This window comes from Chiroxiphia lanceolata, chromosome 6 (genome assembly GCF_009829145.1).
Source record: "Chiroxiphia lanceolata isolate bChiLan1 chromosome 6, bChiLan1.pri, whole genome shotgun sequence".
In the NCBI taxonomy this organism is placed as follows: domain Eukaryota; kingdom Metazoa; phylum Chordata; class Aves; order Passeriformes; family Pipridae; genus Chiroxiphia; species Chiroxiphia lanceolata.
In genome coordinates this window covers 49,014,363-49,028,811 of record NC_045642.1, presented here as the reverse complement: position 1 = coordinate 49,028,811, position 14,449 = coordinate 49,014,363, and the positions used below count along the sequence as shown (strand labels likewise).

At 43.4% G+C, this 14,449-nt stretch overlaps 1 protein-coding gene across 2 annotated transcripts in view; it reads right to left on the bottom strand.

The window, feature by feature from the left end:
* Nucleotides 1–14,449, bottom strand: part of RIN3 (Ras and Rab interactor 3) — a 66,740-nt gene that overhangs the window by 13,874 nt on the left and 38,417 nt on the right. For both annotated transcript variants that reach the window (XM_032690805.1, XM_032690806.1), the window contains 4 exons: nucleotides 12,191–12,263; nucleotides 9,263–9,354; nucleotides 4,107–5,567; nucleotides 1,372–1,680 (listed from right to left, as the gene is read on the bottom strand). In XM_032690805.1, the coding sequence (XP_032546696.1) occupies nucleotides 1,372–1,680; nucleotides 4,107–5,567; nucleotides 9,263–9,354; nucleotides 12,191–12,263 (1,935 nt within the window). The remainder of the gene's footprint in view (nucleotides 1–1,371; nucleotides 1,681–4,106; nucleotides 5,568–9,262; nucleotides 9,355–12,190; nucleotides 12,264–14,449) is intronic.

The window sequence follows — 14,449 nt, the reverse complement described above, 5'->3', positions numbered from 1 at the left end:
GGGTTGAAATCAGCTTCTGACCTACATCCCGCTAGCAGTAGTACTCAACATGAGAAAACAGCTGAGCTGGCCAAAATTAAGCACTTTGGTTGGCATAGCAAACCACAATGAAATCATCTGATTTCTTTTAATGTAGGGGTTTTTGAATTATTTCCCTGACCCCTAATTTTTGTTACATAAAATAACACAACAATATTTCCTTCAATAGAGAAATTCCAGCCCTGAGCTAAGGTGTGACATACACATAACATACTACCAGCATCAGAAAGAGACCATGCCTCCTACGTGGGTTTAATGAGGCTTACAAGTCCTTGATCTATTCTAAATTTATTCTCAAACTTAACACAACTGTTTTAACAAATTTACAGCAAATTTCCCTGCATATGTCCAAATCTTCTCATAATACCTAAAGACAGTGAGAGGTCCTGTTCACCCTGCAGCTAAGGCTCAGCCCTGGGGTGGCTTCTTACTCTGCTGTTAATGTGCCTAGACTGGTCATTGAACCTCGCTGCTTACTATCCAAGGGATGACCTTGAGGTGAGGCTCAGTAGGGACACATGCATGTATGAGTGCTCCAAGTGTTGCCAGTACAAAATAAAGCAGAGCAGCTAAAAGTGCCTTTGGAAATTGAGAGTTCTAGAACAACTACAGGTTATTGCAAATTAATACCTGGCTTCTCTCCAAACTTATGGTCATCAGCTCACCAGTATACAAAAAAAGCTCTTAAACTGGCAAGGCAGATTGCTGGAGGAAGAGACTTCTGGTCTATCTGCAAAGATGCATCCTGTCTGCAGGCCAGTGGTTTAATGTGTGCAGTAGTGGTTGGCCTGAGGCCCAAGTTATGTTTATACTCAGAGCACATACTTCCTCACACTGAAGAAGCAGTGGCTTTTGGAATTCACTGGAGCATCAGGAATTAGTATCAAACAGTACTAGCATTCTGCATCTCCTCCTCAAATTAGGCAAAACTTTGTAAAGGCCAAACCAAGAGACTATTCTCAAAGACCCATTCCTAGAATTTACCATTACTCTGCTACAAGCTGGGACAGAGCCCTGAGGATATATGGAGAGCTGTGTGAAGACTTGTGCAAAAAGGACACGACACATAACACACACACTTACAGATATCTGGGTTTTGGAGTTATGGAGCTTAACCAGGTAACATCTTACACCTGTTATTAGTGCAGGGAACTTCACAGTCACTTACCATCCCATTCTGAACACAATCTGTGGGCAGCTGATACCAAACACATCAACCACCACTGCTGCCTCCAATGTGAATATTACCACACCAGCTGTATCATAAACCCTGTTCCTTTGACACATGGAGAAGGACCTGTGAGGGATACCATTTCAGTAGAAGTGCTGTACCTGGGTTTCCCTGAGCCATGGAGTCATAGATGAGCTTGCAGGTCTTCAGCAAGATGGCAATTTTCTTTTCTGGGGAGTAGGTCTTGTGCATGGTTGTGAATTTGTGAAGGATCTTTTCCATCACAACAGTTTCAGGCACACTGGTCATGATGCCTAGGTCAGTGGTAGTTGTGTTTTGTATCACAAGTTGGTTCTCTTTCAGCTGCTCTAAGGATCCATCTCTGTTGTGTATTTCTTTTAATGAAGAATTAATTGCTTCCTTCAACGGTTTCAGGACACATTTGTATAAAGCTGTCTCAGCAATCACTTCTGCGTAGAGAAGGGAGAACACAAATGCACATAACAAATAATCGACACAGTAGTACAGGTGCAAGTAAAAGTCCTAATGCAGCATGTGGTTGGTTATTCGACTACTACTACATAACTGTGAGCAGGGAACAGAAATTATATCCCAGAAAGCAAACATTTCATTACCAACACCCTCCAGAAGTCCTAGATGGGCTTGAGATGAACATCAGTGTGTGATCTCTGCCACTGGAGCTGTAGAAGACCACCTGCTACCAGCAGTCCCTGCTGTCTCTGCCTGACCCCTGGCTGACCAGCATGACACTCTCAGGTAGCAGGAAAGCCAACTCTGGGGAGAGATGAGGAAACTCACCTAACTGTCCTTCTTTTCCAAGCCCTACCCTTACAGATGTCCAGGTGGTATTCAGCTGATTGCCCTCTCCCTCTGACCTGTTTGAGATATTCACTTTGGGATGAAATTAATTGTATCTTCAAAGCACCCCTTTCTCCTCAGTGACTGAAGAGTGGCTGTAGCCACCAGCTCAGAGAGAGACACCAACACCTGGTCAGAAGTTTCTTTACTGCTCATTGACTTTAAATTACTCATAGTTAAGACAGCTCTTACGTGACCTATGGATGTATAAATAGTATTTATAGGTTGAGTTTTTGATTAATATTTAGCAGATTAATATTTTAGAGACAAAAGACAAAAGGAAGCATGAGAAACTGTGAGAAAGTCTTGTCTGACTCCCAGAAACCACAGGTAGAGCTAGAGGGACTGCAAAAGATCTTGTTCCCCCTGCACTGAGGCAAAAAGGTAGTTGGCAAAAGAGTTCATCTGCTCAGGCAGTAAGGAATGAAGCAGAGGGCAGTAAAATTTATGTATGCAAAATCCAATTATTTTAAAGAATCCAGAGAATCAACCAGCCTGAAGCAGGACAAATTCAAGTGGCAAATTTTCCATAGTGGGAATCCCTGTTCTCCACAGGAGCAGACAGTCCTCCTGAGGCTGACAAGGCCACTTCATCCTGTTAAGAAACTGTCAGTGAACAGAGCTAGACCCAAGCAGACATGTCTGTGGGAAGGTGGTGGGATCCTTGTACACATACATCTCTACCAAGCATAAGAAGGACACTTCTTTCTGCCTCCTCTCCAATAACCAAGATTCAAGAGAGACTTCTCTCTGCTGACACTCCCTCTACCTTGAAGAAAGAGGTTATTGGGACAAAAATGGCAGGTGTTACATAAGGTGCATGAGAAGTGAAACTGCAGGTTCCCCCTCTCCTAGCTATAGCAAGGGGCTGGTAGAGGGTCTGTTCTGCTGAGGAGTCTACAAGATCATGTGAAGCCTTTGCTCGATGAGAAAAAAATCATCAGGGCCTGCTGAGACTGGCAGTAGACTGCATCTTAGTCCTGGCTACTTAGTCTTCACTACTTAGCTGGGTCCCACCTTAGCTCCTACTGGAGCTGCGGAGTCTCCTGGAATCCCTGGTTACTTCAGTGGTTGACCATGTTCTGGGTCTCTCATCTCCCAGCTTGTTTTAAGCTGATTTAGGGATCCATAAATAGCTCTACACTGATTCTCAGATCCTCAAGAAACAGTTTCAAGCTTTCAAAAGAGCATGTGACTACATGCTCTTTTTCTGGCTGTACAGCTTTGACTGGGATAAAAAAAACCCTACAGCTCTTTGTATATTCCCTCATGGATGTACCTTAAACAGACCAGTCCAATCTTTAGCAAGGAGAGAAGTAGCGCATTACTCCCTCACAGGATATGAATGAGAAGCAATGAAACACCTGTAAACAGTTAAAAACAGGCAAATTGTATCTGTGGCAAAGAAGTGAATGCTGCATTTTGGAGCCAGCAGTAGTCTTGCAGCAGGCAGCTCTTCCACACCTCTGAACTCTGAGGAGCACAGGGCAGAATCAAGTGATTGCTCCAACCTGCCACTCAGAATCATCATAGTCTTGTCCCTCCCTGTGAGACAGTGACTGACCCCTAATCTATCTACCACATGCAAGGAGTTCTCCATCCTCACAGCAGAGCAGTGGATGTGAAAGGCCATGGGAAATGTAGCTGAGGGGGGAGTTGACTTTTTGTGTTTCCAGTAAACTCTGTGAGTGCTCACCTATACAGACTCATATTTGTATAAGTGTGTATGCATATATACATACATGTATGTCTCTCTCACACACATGGACACACATCTCTTCTGCTTAAACTTTTCCCTTTAAAACATTCATAATGAGTTTTTCCCCCTCATTGGTCTCCAGGTTTGAGGGCTGTTCCTCCAAGCGCTGGCAACAACAGAGTAGACTTCAATTCATACCCCTCAGCTTTTAAGAGATGGTTTGTAATTCTGTAAAGCAGAAACTGTGTCTGCATAATCCTGTCTTCATCCTCACCTTCCCAAATCATGCCCAAGGATGAATAAACCACAGTCACCTACCTAACTGTTCCTCGGTGTAGGAGGTTGGGTCTATCAGAGACTTCAACTCAGTGCTCTGCACTAAGTAGCTTTTCAGCTGTGTCATCATCAACCGGATTTCTTGTAGCATCTCTGTGCTGGAGCTCTGCTTTGCCATCATCTCTAAACTGTACACTCTGTAGTCCCGCACCAGGTTACCAAAGTATGAATCCTTGTCCTGTGCCAGTTCCACTATCTTCTTCTGCAGCTTTCTGTCACTAGACAAAAAGACTGTGAAGACGTTGGACAGGTTCACAAAGGACAGCCTGTTCTTGGCCTTGGCCAAGATTATGGAGTGTGTCTTTTTACCAGATGAACTACTCAGCATCTCCATGTCATCCTCTGTGCTGCTGGTAGAGTAGGAGTCTGGTTCGGATGCTGACGCCTGAGCTGTTGTGCTGCCTCCCACGTCCTCCAGGGATGAGTGCAAACCTTTCAGTTCAGCTGAGCTGACAGACTTGTGGCCATGTTCTGGTTCAGTCTTGATGTGTGCACAAGCAGCACCACCTGCCACTGTAGCTGGGCTGTCCTTGTACACAGCTTGAGCTGTGGCCGTGGCCGTCTCTGCCACTGTTCTTAGCTTCAGCTGGCTGGAGCTTTGGATCCTTGGTACCTGGGAAAGCCTCTTCCTTCTTGGTGGTGGAATAGGAGGTGGCTTCCCTTTCTCAATGGCATTGATTTTTATCTCAGGCATGTCCTTCTTCTCTGCAGGTTCTGGCTTCATCTCCTGAAACTGTGATACAGCCCTTTTGGAAACCTCCCCGGGCATCTCTATACCCTTTTTGCACAGTAACCTTTTATCTCTGCTCTCTGTACTTTTATCTTGTTTTTCTTCTGCCCCTTCCCCTTTCCACGTTTCACAACTTCCAGGCTTACCCGCACAGCTCTCCTCCGAGGTCCGCTCATACAGCCGCCTCCGTGGGGGGACAGAGGGCTGGGAGCCCTTCTCGGGGCTCACTGCCGAGGGCTCACTGACCGGGCAGCTCTGTTTTCTTTCTTCTTCTTTACTCTCACCGCCCTCAGCTTTCATTTCCTCTGTGCTCTTTCCTGGTGGCTTAAGAAACAGCTTGTTTTCTTCACAAGCAGTCATAGGATCCTGTGGGAGCTTCAGAGAAAATTTCTGAACCAGAGCGTGAGAAGGTGGAGGTGGAGGCGGCCGGCGGGGAGACCTCCTTTCAGTGATCATGGTGGCAGGGGGGAGATCGACGGTCACAGTGTGGCTTTTAGGAGGAGGTACATCTGGAGGAAAAGGATTACTGCACTCTTCTATAAAAATAGGATTCACGAACCACAACCTGTCATTTCCTATTGACAGCTCAATTTCACATGAGCAGTGGTTTGTGCTACTTGCAAAATGCTGGGTAGATCTTGAACTGTCTGTGTCTTTTGCAGGATGGGATAACTCTTCTCTTCTTCTGTGGTTTAAGTAGGAATCCCAAAAATCTGACCAAAAAAAAAAAAAGACAACTGAAAGAAAAGAAGAATGAAAAAGTGTTCTGAGAGAGTTTTAGCTGCTAATGATATGTAGAAGACCTATTTTTTGTTAAAATAAATGGTACACAAGCTTTCAAACCTCTGCACAAAACAATGTGAAGAAAGGGTTGCCTGTTTTATGTGCAAGATGCTTAAAACCAGGGGATAAGCTCAGAAGCTTCACTAGAATCCTCTTTCTTGTCAGGTTTAAGACACTTACCTAGTGAAAACTATTAATGCTGTTCAGCATTTTCAGTGTGAGCAGGAAGGTACAATTAACAAACACAAATTATTGCGAAAAGGGATCTACGGCTTGTTCAGTGATCATTGCCCTTCAAATAGTTGTGGATACCTGAGGTGAGCATGTGAAGATCCCAGATGAGTTCTGTCTCCCTCTTGCTCACCATGGGAAGGTGCAGGTCTGAGATATACAGCCTGAATCTGACATTCATCAGGAGCACAACAGATGAAGATGACTATACTATGCAGCAAGCTCATGTGGCAGAGTCTGTTCTACATAGAGGTCTGATACTTCTTTGCAGTCCAGAAACACATGATTTTAAACACCTTCCCCAGATTAAAATTATCATTAATGTCTGTAGCTCTGGATGACAATTATAGCCATGCCCACTCTGTTTTGCACCTGCCTGCAGAAAGAAAAGATGATGCCAAAGACCGTAGACAGGAAGGAGGTATGATGAAGGACTAAGGAATAGTTAAGTACTTCAGTGCCATCAACGGTTATTAGAAAAGAAAGATAGTGTTTCAGATGCAAGTAGTCATTTCTGTATGTCAGAAATCTCTTATTAGAATTTGCCTTTCAATAACTGTTTTCAAAAATTACAAAGGATTTGTACATCCTTTGAATAGCATTCAGTATCACTTTTCATCTTTTTCCCTTCCTCCGGAGATGAGATTTCAAACTTGTATGCCTTACAGGTCTGATTGCTTTCAAGCACTCTTAAGGCTGCTAATCCAGGGCCCACTACTGGAAGCATCAGGAAACAGGATCCAGCAAACCCCATGTGTTCTTACCAAGGAAAAAGACATAAACCTCTGAGTATACTTAGAGTGCATTGGGTGAGGACTGTGTAGATGCCCACAGATTTAGGGACAAGGGGAAGATGGGAAATCCTGGAAACACAAGGATGCAGATAACTAAATAACTATTTCAGCATGCTTGGTCCCCGGACACAGAGCTGACACTGACAGCATGCACTTCTGGGTGGATTTTGGGGGACACAAAGGGGGCTGCCACATAATGCTTGAACCCTGCCTTGTGCTTGGTGTTAGGCCTGTCTCACTGCCAAAACATCACATACTGGGCCCAAGAGGGGATGGATTTATCCTCTTGCAGCCTAGGCCAGTGTTCATGGAAAATTCGGCTTTATAAGCATGTCAATGTGTTTTCTTAGGGTGGCTGACACTAGAACAGCTTTATTCTCAGATTTCCTATTGTGAGAGGGAGAAGAAGAAAGAAGCTTAAAATAAAAGTGTTGCCAGGAACAACAGCACTCTTGACAACAGAATTCAGAAGTAGATGTACAGATGCAACTGCACATACTGGCATCACTCTGCCAACCCCCTCACATCTGAGACTGTCTGGGGTAGCCTTTTCCTTAAAAGCTCTGACTCTACTGGGTATCAGCAAATGACAGACAGTGGAAGTTGCTTGTTTCAGTCAGAATATAATGCTGTGAAGTCTCATGGGCTGAGGAAATGGTGAGTAAACCAACCCACAAAAGGGAAGTTGGTTATTTTTCTCAGTAGTGGCCATGATAAGACACTGATGAAAATGCAGTGCTCCACTCAGACTGAGAAGGACCACATGAGGTGGTCCTACCAAGAATTACACAGCTGCTTCAGAGTAGGTGTTTCGCAGCACAGACACACTGTCTCATAGAGCAGGGAAGGCCATTTGATCATTTTCCATTGCTGCCCTGGGTCTTCCCTTAGCTCGCACCCTGGGAGGGACAACTAAGCAGTTCTTTGAGTCTTTCGCGTGTCTGTGAAGGTATGTGCTCTTTTTGTGCAATGCAATCATGCTAATTCTTCTGCTAAAATACCCTCTGTACCAGCAAGGTCAGGCCTAGAGGGCCTGGAGTACATCCTCTTTGACAATATGCAGAACAGCCAGATCCTCTGTGAACAATTCAGCTTGCAGTAAGAAATTTTACTTTTACCCCCTTGAAACACATATCACTTTGAAATAAATAAAAAGCAACATATGAGAATTTCAGACAGCGCTATCTTTCCTTGAGGAGTGTCACTTTGGGCAGCACTTGTTATTTGTGTACTCATTTGTACCCACAAAATTTTGTTCCAGGAGGCAATGAACAGCATTACTCAGTAGTTGAGCCTGTTTGACTTTACTAAAACAGCATGGCACTCCACAGCACTGTTTCCCAGGAAGACTGTACACAACCACAGATTTTCTTCTGTTGTCAGAAACTTTCCCAGCATGTAATATACCGTGACAAAAACGACCTCCAAGCATCACCACTTTCATGACCACCAGTACAGGAAAGAAGGAAGAAGACTACAACCAACATTGCTTTGGTGCTTGTGCTTTAACTAATCTTTCCTTTCAGAAGTTGCTGGAAATTGTTGCCTGAATCAGCATATTCTCTGCTGGCTCAAATCAGACTTGATATACTTCCTACATTTTAATCCAGATTTTTAGACTTGTTATAATAAAATTAAGTTTGCAATTTGTAATCTCAAGTTGTAAAGCAGCTTTTTTTAAGCCATAATATTCAAGAATGTTTTGACAAATTGGAACATACTCAAAATAAAGGATGTTGAAAATGTTAGAGGCAAATCTGGTGGTCAAATTCAACGAAGCTGCCTGAACTGAAACTAGTGGGGTATGCCCATGCCTTCTGGGAGGTATGATGCAGAAGATCCAAAAATAGATCCCTAAAGGCCCAGGGTGCTCTAGTGAGTACCTCTAAGTGAGCTAACTCTTCAACTTTCTCCATTATTTGGCTGTTTTCAACACCTGAGGGAAAACTGAAAAGCAAAGGAGCACTGTTATAGCTGTCTGGAGTGTGCTAAATGGAAAGGAATAGGAAAGATACCTCCTTTAGTCAACAAAACTGCTTTTCCCATGTCTGTAACTTTATACATCTTATCTAAAATTCGCTTGTTTGGTGCTGTCACTAAAAATAATGTTCCTTTTTGTATCTGATTAGCGCGAGGCGAGAGAACATGCTGGGATGATGCACATTTCTCTACCAACTAGAAATCTTGCAAGAGGAAGCAGAAATATCAAAATTCAAAAATACCACACTTCCATCAGTATTGCTCCCACACATCAGAAGGGGAAATTGCAAAGGTGTTTTCCATATAGCTCAGATGCCAGCTATTTCCAGTGTGTGTAAGCTACCCTGAGGGGCTGTGTCACACTTTAGCTGTTGGAAGCTCCAGCTTTCCCAGTAAGACTGTAGGTCCCACTCCCTGCACAGAGACCCAAGTGGAGGTTGGATCTATGAACTTCTATGAACTTGAAGATCATAAACATCTTCCTCTTGCATTCAAACTTCCTCAGATATTCCAAAGAAAATAGTTCATTTTTCTTCCAGTTGCATTATATCTGCGCAAGGCACCTCTGTTCTCACAAGAAGTGAGCCAGAGTGAAACTCTGGCTGCTTTGAGGGACTTACCTATCCCCAGACTAGAGATAATTTCAAGGTCTTGAAAGCTACTGGCTTCTAATATTGCTTGTGGTAGCTTCAGGGTGAAGGGCAGCAAATCCCTGTAAAAAGAAACACAATAAAAGATAACTCCATAATGGATAGGAACTCTAGATTTCTCTTGGTTTTAGTGATTGGATTGACTCACAATTTCAGCCCTGTTCTGCAAAATCCTGGATGGTAAGGCATCGTGGACATTGTTGCTGGTCTGGGTTGCTCTGATTTCACAAGAGATCGCCAGCTTTTGTGGTGATGCTTCATGCCATGGCACTGACTTAATCACTGTGTCTTGGCTTTGTCCTCTGAAAACTTCAGGAATGCCTCTCACCACAGGGGAGGCCACAAAGGTTAAAATACCTTCCCATGAAAAAAGGTGTTGCAAATGGTAATTAATGTAATTAGAAAAGCCAATCTTTTTTGTGTGGAAAGGATTTGAAGTCCTTTTTCTTTCTGTTTACCTCTCTCCTCTTCCTCTTCAAAAAATATATGTAAGTTTAAGGCACTGGGACACAGCAAGACACAGAGGGATTAGGAAAGGAAGACTCATCCTGGAAAAAGGTAACCCCTAGGTGAAGGGACAAACAGTGATGAAGTGCTCTATGACACTAAAAGAATGCATATATCCCTCTGCTCTGAAGTATACCACTGAGATTTCTGACTGCTTGGTTTCTGGAAAGATGCTGGGTTTTTACTGAAAAAAAGATACAGTTTCTCAGAGAATGTTAGTTGAGTTTCACTGAAACACACCCTAAGTCTCAAATAATTTAATGGAGCTCTTGCACTGGCACTGAAGTATTCAGGTTTGCCTCTTGCCCAGTGACAATTTCCTAAACCTGTTCTTACCTCAATTCCCATTCTAAAAAGGACTAGAAAAGCCAGTCCCTAAAAGGCAGCAAGGAATGGTGCAGGATCATTTTACACATTAAAAAGTTTAACAAAATGTTCTACAAGATGCAAGAAACCATTATAGAAAAAGCTGGCCTTGTGAGTAGGAGGTGTCTGCTACACAAATGCACAGCTCAAAAATGCACGACTGCAGATGCAGGGAGGCCCAATCTGTTGATATAGGAATGCAGGGGGCCTGGTTTTGCCCTTATTAAGGGATACAGACCTTACTGATGTACTGTGTACTCCATATGCACTGGTGCTCTGTGCACCACTGAGCACTCTGTTGTCACATTGTTTGACACAAACTGATGTGATCTCTGCTTTATTACTTTTTTCTTGGCAGATATCAGGTTTAAAAGAGGAAGAGGATCCATGGACCTTCTGCTTTCTTTGTTTGCTATTTTTATATGCATAAATAGTTCCCTTCAATTTTATTCTATTTTTTTGTTGAAAGATACATCTAAAAATCAGGAAATATTAAGACATTACCCTAACAAAAAAAATATCTGGTTTTATTAATGGAGCAGCAGCTTGCAGACCAGCCACCAAGTCACCTGTTACCTACAGGTGTTATGATCTGAGGTAATCTATCCAGGTCAAACTTTCTTTTGAGAAGAAAAAGAAAGTCAGCCCTGATGAGCTATTTCCAGCTATTCATAGGTGATTTACTACATCCCTGAGAACAGGCCTCTCCACTCTCCATCTCACAGAGAGCTCCTACAAGCTGCCAGCAAATGGTATGTCAGTGTCTTTTTATTACCTGCATCTCTCAGAAAATTATTCCCTTTTTATCTTGTCTTTTGACAGCAACCTTGGAAATTGCATGAACCATCCGAGAGTGTATTTGACACTCAGAAATAACATCTGTAACAGGAACTAACAGAAGAGTTTTTCTTTCTTTCTGAGACTGTCTTAAGCCATGATTGTTTTTGCAGGAAAGCAGAAGTGACTGTGTTTTCTCTCTCACCAGCTATTTGACTAGAAATGCCAAATTCGGTTTTGCATTTGAGCTCTTCTTTGCTTTGGTACGACAGAAATCTTCGTATGAGTCCAGAGGTTAATTTATGTCTGTTCTATAGGGTCTATACACATCTAGATGGCTAAAAGTCTTTTAACTGATGAGGGTGAGACAGAGCATGGTCTCTTGCATGGAGGCAGGAGTCGTGGCCCAGCAGTGTTAAACTCAGGTGGCTGCAGAAGCAGCCCCCAAAATAGCGTGAATATGACTGTCTGGGCAAGCTGCAGCACACTGCAGATAGACTGTTCCACTACATGACCTAACCAAGTGACTAACATGACTGCCTTGTAAACATATCCTCAATCTGTTTCTTCCTCTTAAAAGGAAATAACTACTTTAAGAGTCATCTAAGTTTATATAGGGGAGGTCAAAAGTCTACATCCAACTCAAAACCAGGCCTGCTGCAGTAGAGATGGGGCAAGTAGGTTGTGGAGGTGTCGCTGCAGTATGCTTGGCACAAGGACACAGGTACACAGGTTTAATTACACAAAGGCACTCATCAGCTGCTATCAAACCTTGTTCTAATGCAAATTACTTTACAGATCTTTCCATCTTTGTGCCCATTATGTTTGGTATTTCTGTGCTGAGCAAACAAGTGCAGAAAACAATCCACTAGTAGGTTTGCTAAGTCGCTACCAGGTGTGCGTGTATGCTTAAAGCTGCTTTAAATAAATAGTGAATCCAGGCCCTTTTTTCCTCCCTGCCCTCCTAGCTCAGTTCTGTGCCTCTGTCCTTTGTGTGTGCAGCCCTACAGACCTTCTTCAGACAAAGCTTCCAGCTGCAGGGATAGCTGTGATTATGGTTCACCTGGTTAGAAAATGGGTGATATGGCTCTATTGTAGATACTAGCATTGGATATTGCCTCCTGGTCTGGCAGATTAGAGGATACCAGAGGAAACAGTGGGATCTGTGCTGTGACTGGATACTGGGGAAGGTCAATCCAGAGGGGAAAGCAAAGTGACCGTGCCATGGAAGCAATAAATCCAACTCACCTACTGACACAGTAGAAGGCAACCAGTTTGAAGACATCCTCAAATACCAGGACAGATCCTTCCAGGTACAGGACTGGTGAAAACCAGAAAAGATTAATATGAAGAAGCATGAAGAACTGGCTTCAAATGCAACGAGGCTAAATGCAACGAGATTCTTCAGGGAGACACTAAAGAAGAAATAGCCTGGCTTTCTGAATAGTTAGATCAAGATATCAGAGTGCTGTGACATTAATAGAAACAATGGGAAGGAAAAAAAACCCTCAGGTCACAGCCAAAGGGTTCATTACAAGCCCATCTGCCTCTAAGGATGTGCATCTCTGCAGTACATATGGGGCTGACCTTGTGACTCTCCGTGCTGGAATCTAGTTTGGTCTGGATGGACAAAATGCTCTGAAGAAAAAAAAAAAGAAATTATTGTTTCATTACTGTGTGTGTGGGCTCTGACCTGGGTCATGCAGACACTGTGAGCACAGCCTGTTTGTATCTCTCCTGTCTTCTCCCTCCCATTGTGTTATTCAGTGACTGCACTCTCCTTTAAGTGGCAAAATACAATCTATACCATACTGTAGAGTTGTTCATGACGACCTCCTTTATAACAGCATGCTATGGCATTGTGTAGCCCAAATCTCACATGTTGTTATAGAGCTTTTGGCTGTTGAGCTAGAAAAAATTACACTGGACGGTGGAGAAAGTTTCAAATTGACTGACAACCCAAGGCAGAGAGAAAGACTTGGTTCGGCGGGAGAGATCTGTTCATCTTTGCTTCAGCTTTACAGTCTCACAACTGTCTATGTCTGTTTGTACACAACACACCATCACAAACAGATACTGGTTGAGGAAATCTGTAGTGGGTCCTCAGAAATGCCTGCTTGCTGGCTGTAAAGAACTGGAGGCCCAGAGTCACACCGTTCACACCACAGGAGCATCCCGGGAGTCCCTGGGAAGCAGCACCAGCTCCCACCCCCATGGCAGTGCTCACAGATGCTATGCATCTTCCTCCACGCTGTTCTCTAGGCCACAGTTCAGAGCTGTGGACGTGAAGCTCAGCTACTGTGACTCAGCTTCCTCAGTCAGCCATGATTCACAGCCCTGGGAAATGTCTCCAGATCCTTGCTATGCCTGCCTGGTTGTTAGTCCCCTGCAAAGCAGGGCCTCTAGCGCCTGCAGGAGGGAGGTATCCACCTGGCTCTCCTCTCCCTTGCCTCTATGCACTGGCTCTTGTTCTCCAGCCAGCTGATAATCGCACTGGAAAGAAATGCTCAAGATTGTCGCTTGTTCAGCTTCATAGCTCATTCCCCAAACAAGGCATTTCCTCCTTTTACTTCTCCCTTTGGCCCAGCCTAGGCCCAGCAGGTTGCTATTTTGAGCTGAATATACCAATGTAGGTATTTTTTAAAGAGACAAGGGCCATGTAATTCTCAAAAGTCATTCCTAACATCAGTTTATGTGGCATCAGCACAAACAGATTAACCTCAGTGTATGCACCAATACCATACTGCTATATGGAGTTTAAAACATACTTCAAGCAAAACAATCCCTCTCCCTTACTTTTCTTTCACAACTGGAAAAATCATGTTTGGCAAGTTTTTTCTTTTTCCATAATAATAATCATGTTTCAGTCACGGATTTTTCATTAAACATCTACCATGAAAAATTCCTGTAGTCTGAAATGCATCTGCTTCGCAATTCTGACACAGGAAACAAAAATAAAGACAAAACCCAGTTCTGTTCTAGAGAATGAATTAAAACCCAAGAGTCTGAACTCATTCAAATCTCCGAGAATTGAATAAAGTCCTTTGTAGAGATGCCGGTTTTAAGAGCATTTTTTTTCTGTTAAAAACCACATGTTCACTTTGGCATTCTGAGTTGCAGGTGTCTGTAAGAGAGCAGGCTGCACCTGTACATGTTCACATACATGAGCGAATCACTTGGATTTGAACTATTTATTGTTTCTGTGCCAGGAAGCTCTGCCCTTTGGGAGCTCCTCTGAGCCCCTCCATGTCAGGAGTATTCACATACAAGTGCCTTGTCACCATACAGCTATTTTTCCTCATATATATAGTTAAATAGCATAAAACACCACAAATCACGAGGAATTATATAGCTAAAGAGACTAGGTACAAAAAGCTGCTGGAGCCTAAGGACAGAAGTTTTCAGCAGGTGGTATACATAAATTGGACTGTCCCTGCTCTGAGAGGTCATAGGAGGTAACAAAACCAAGCATATTTCTCAGCAGGCTGGAATTCATCATACAGAGAC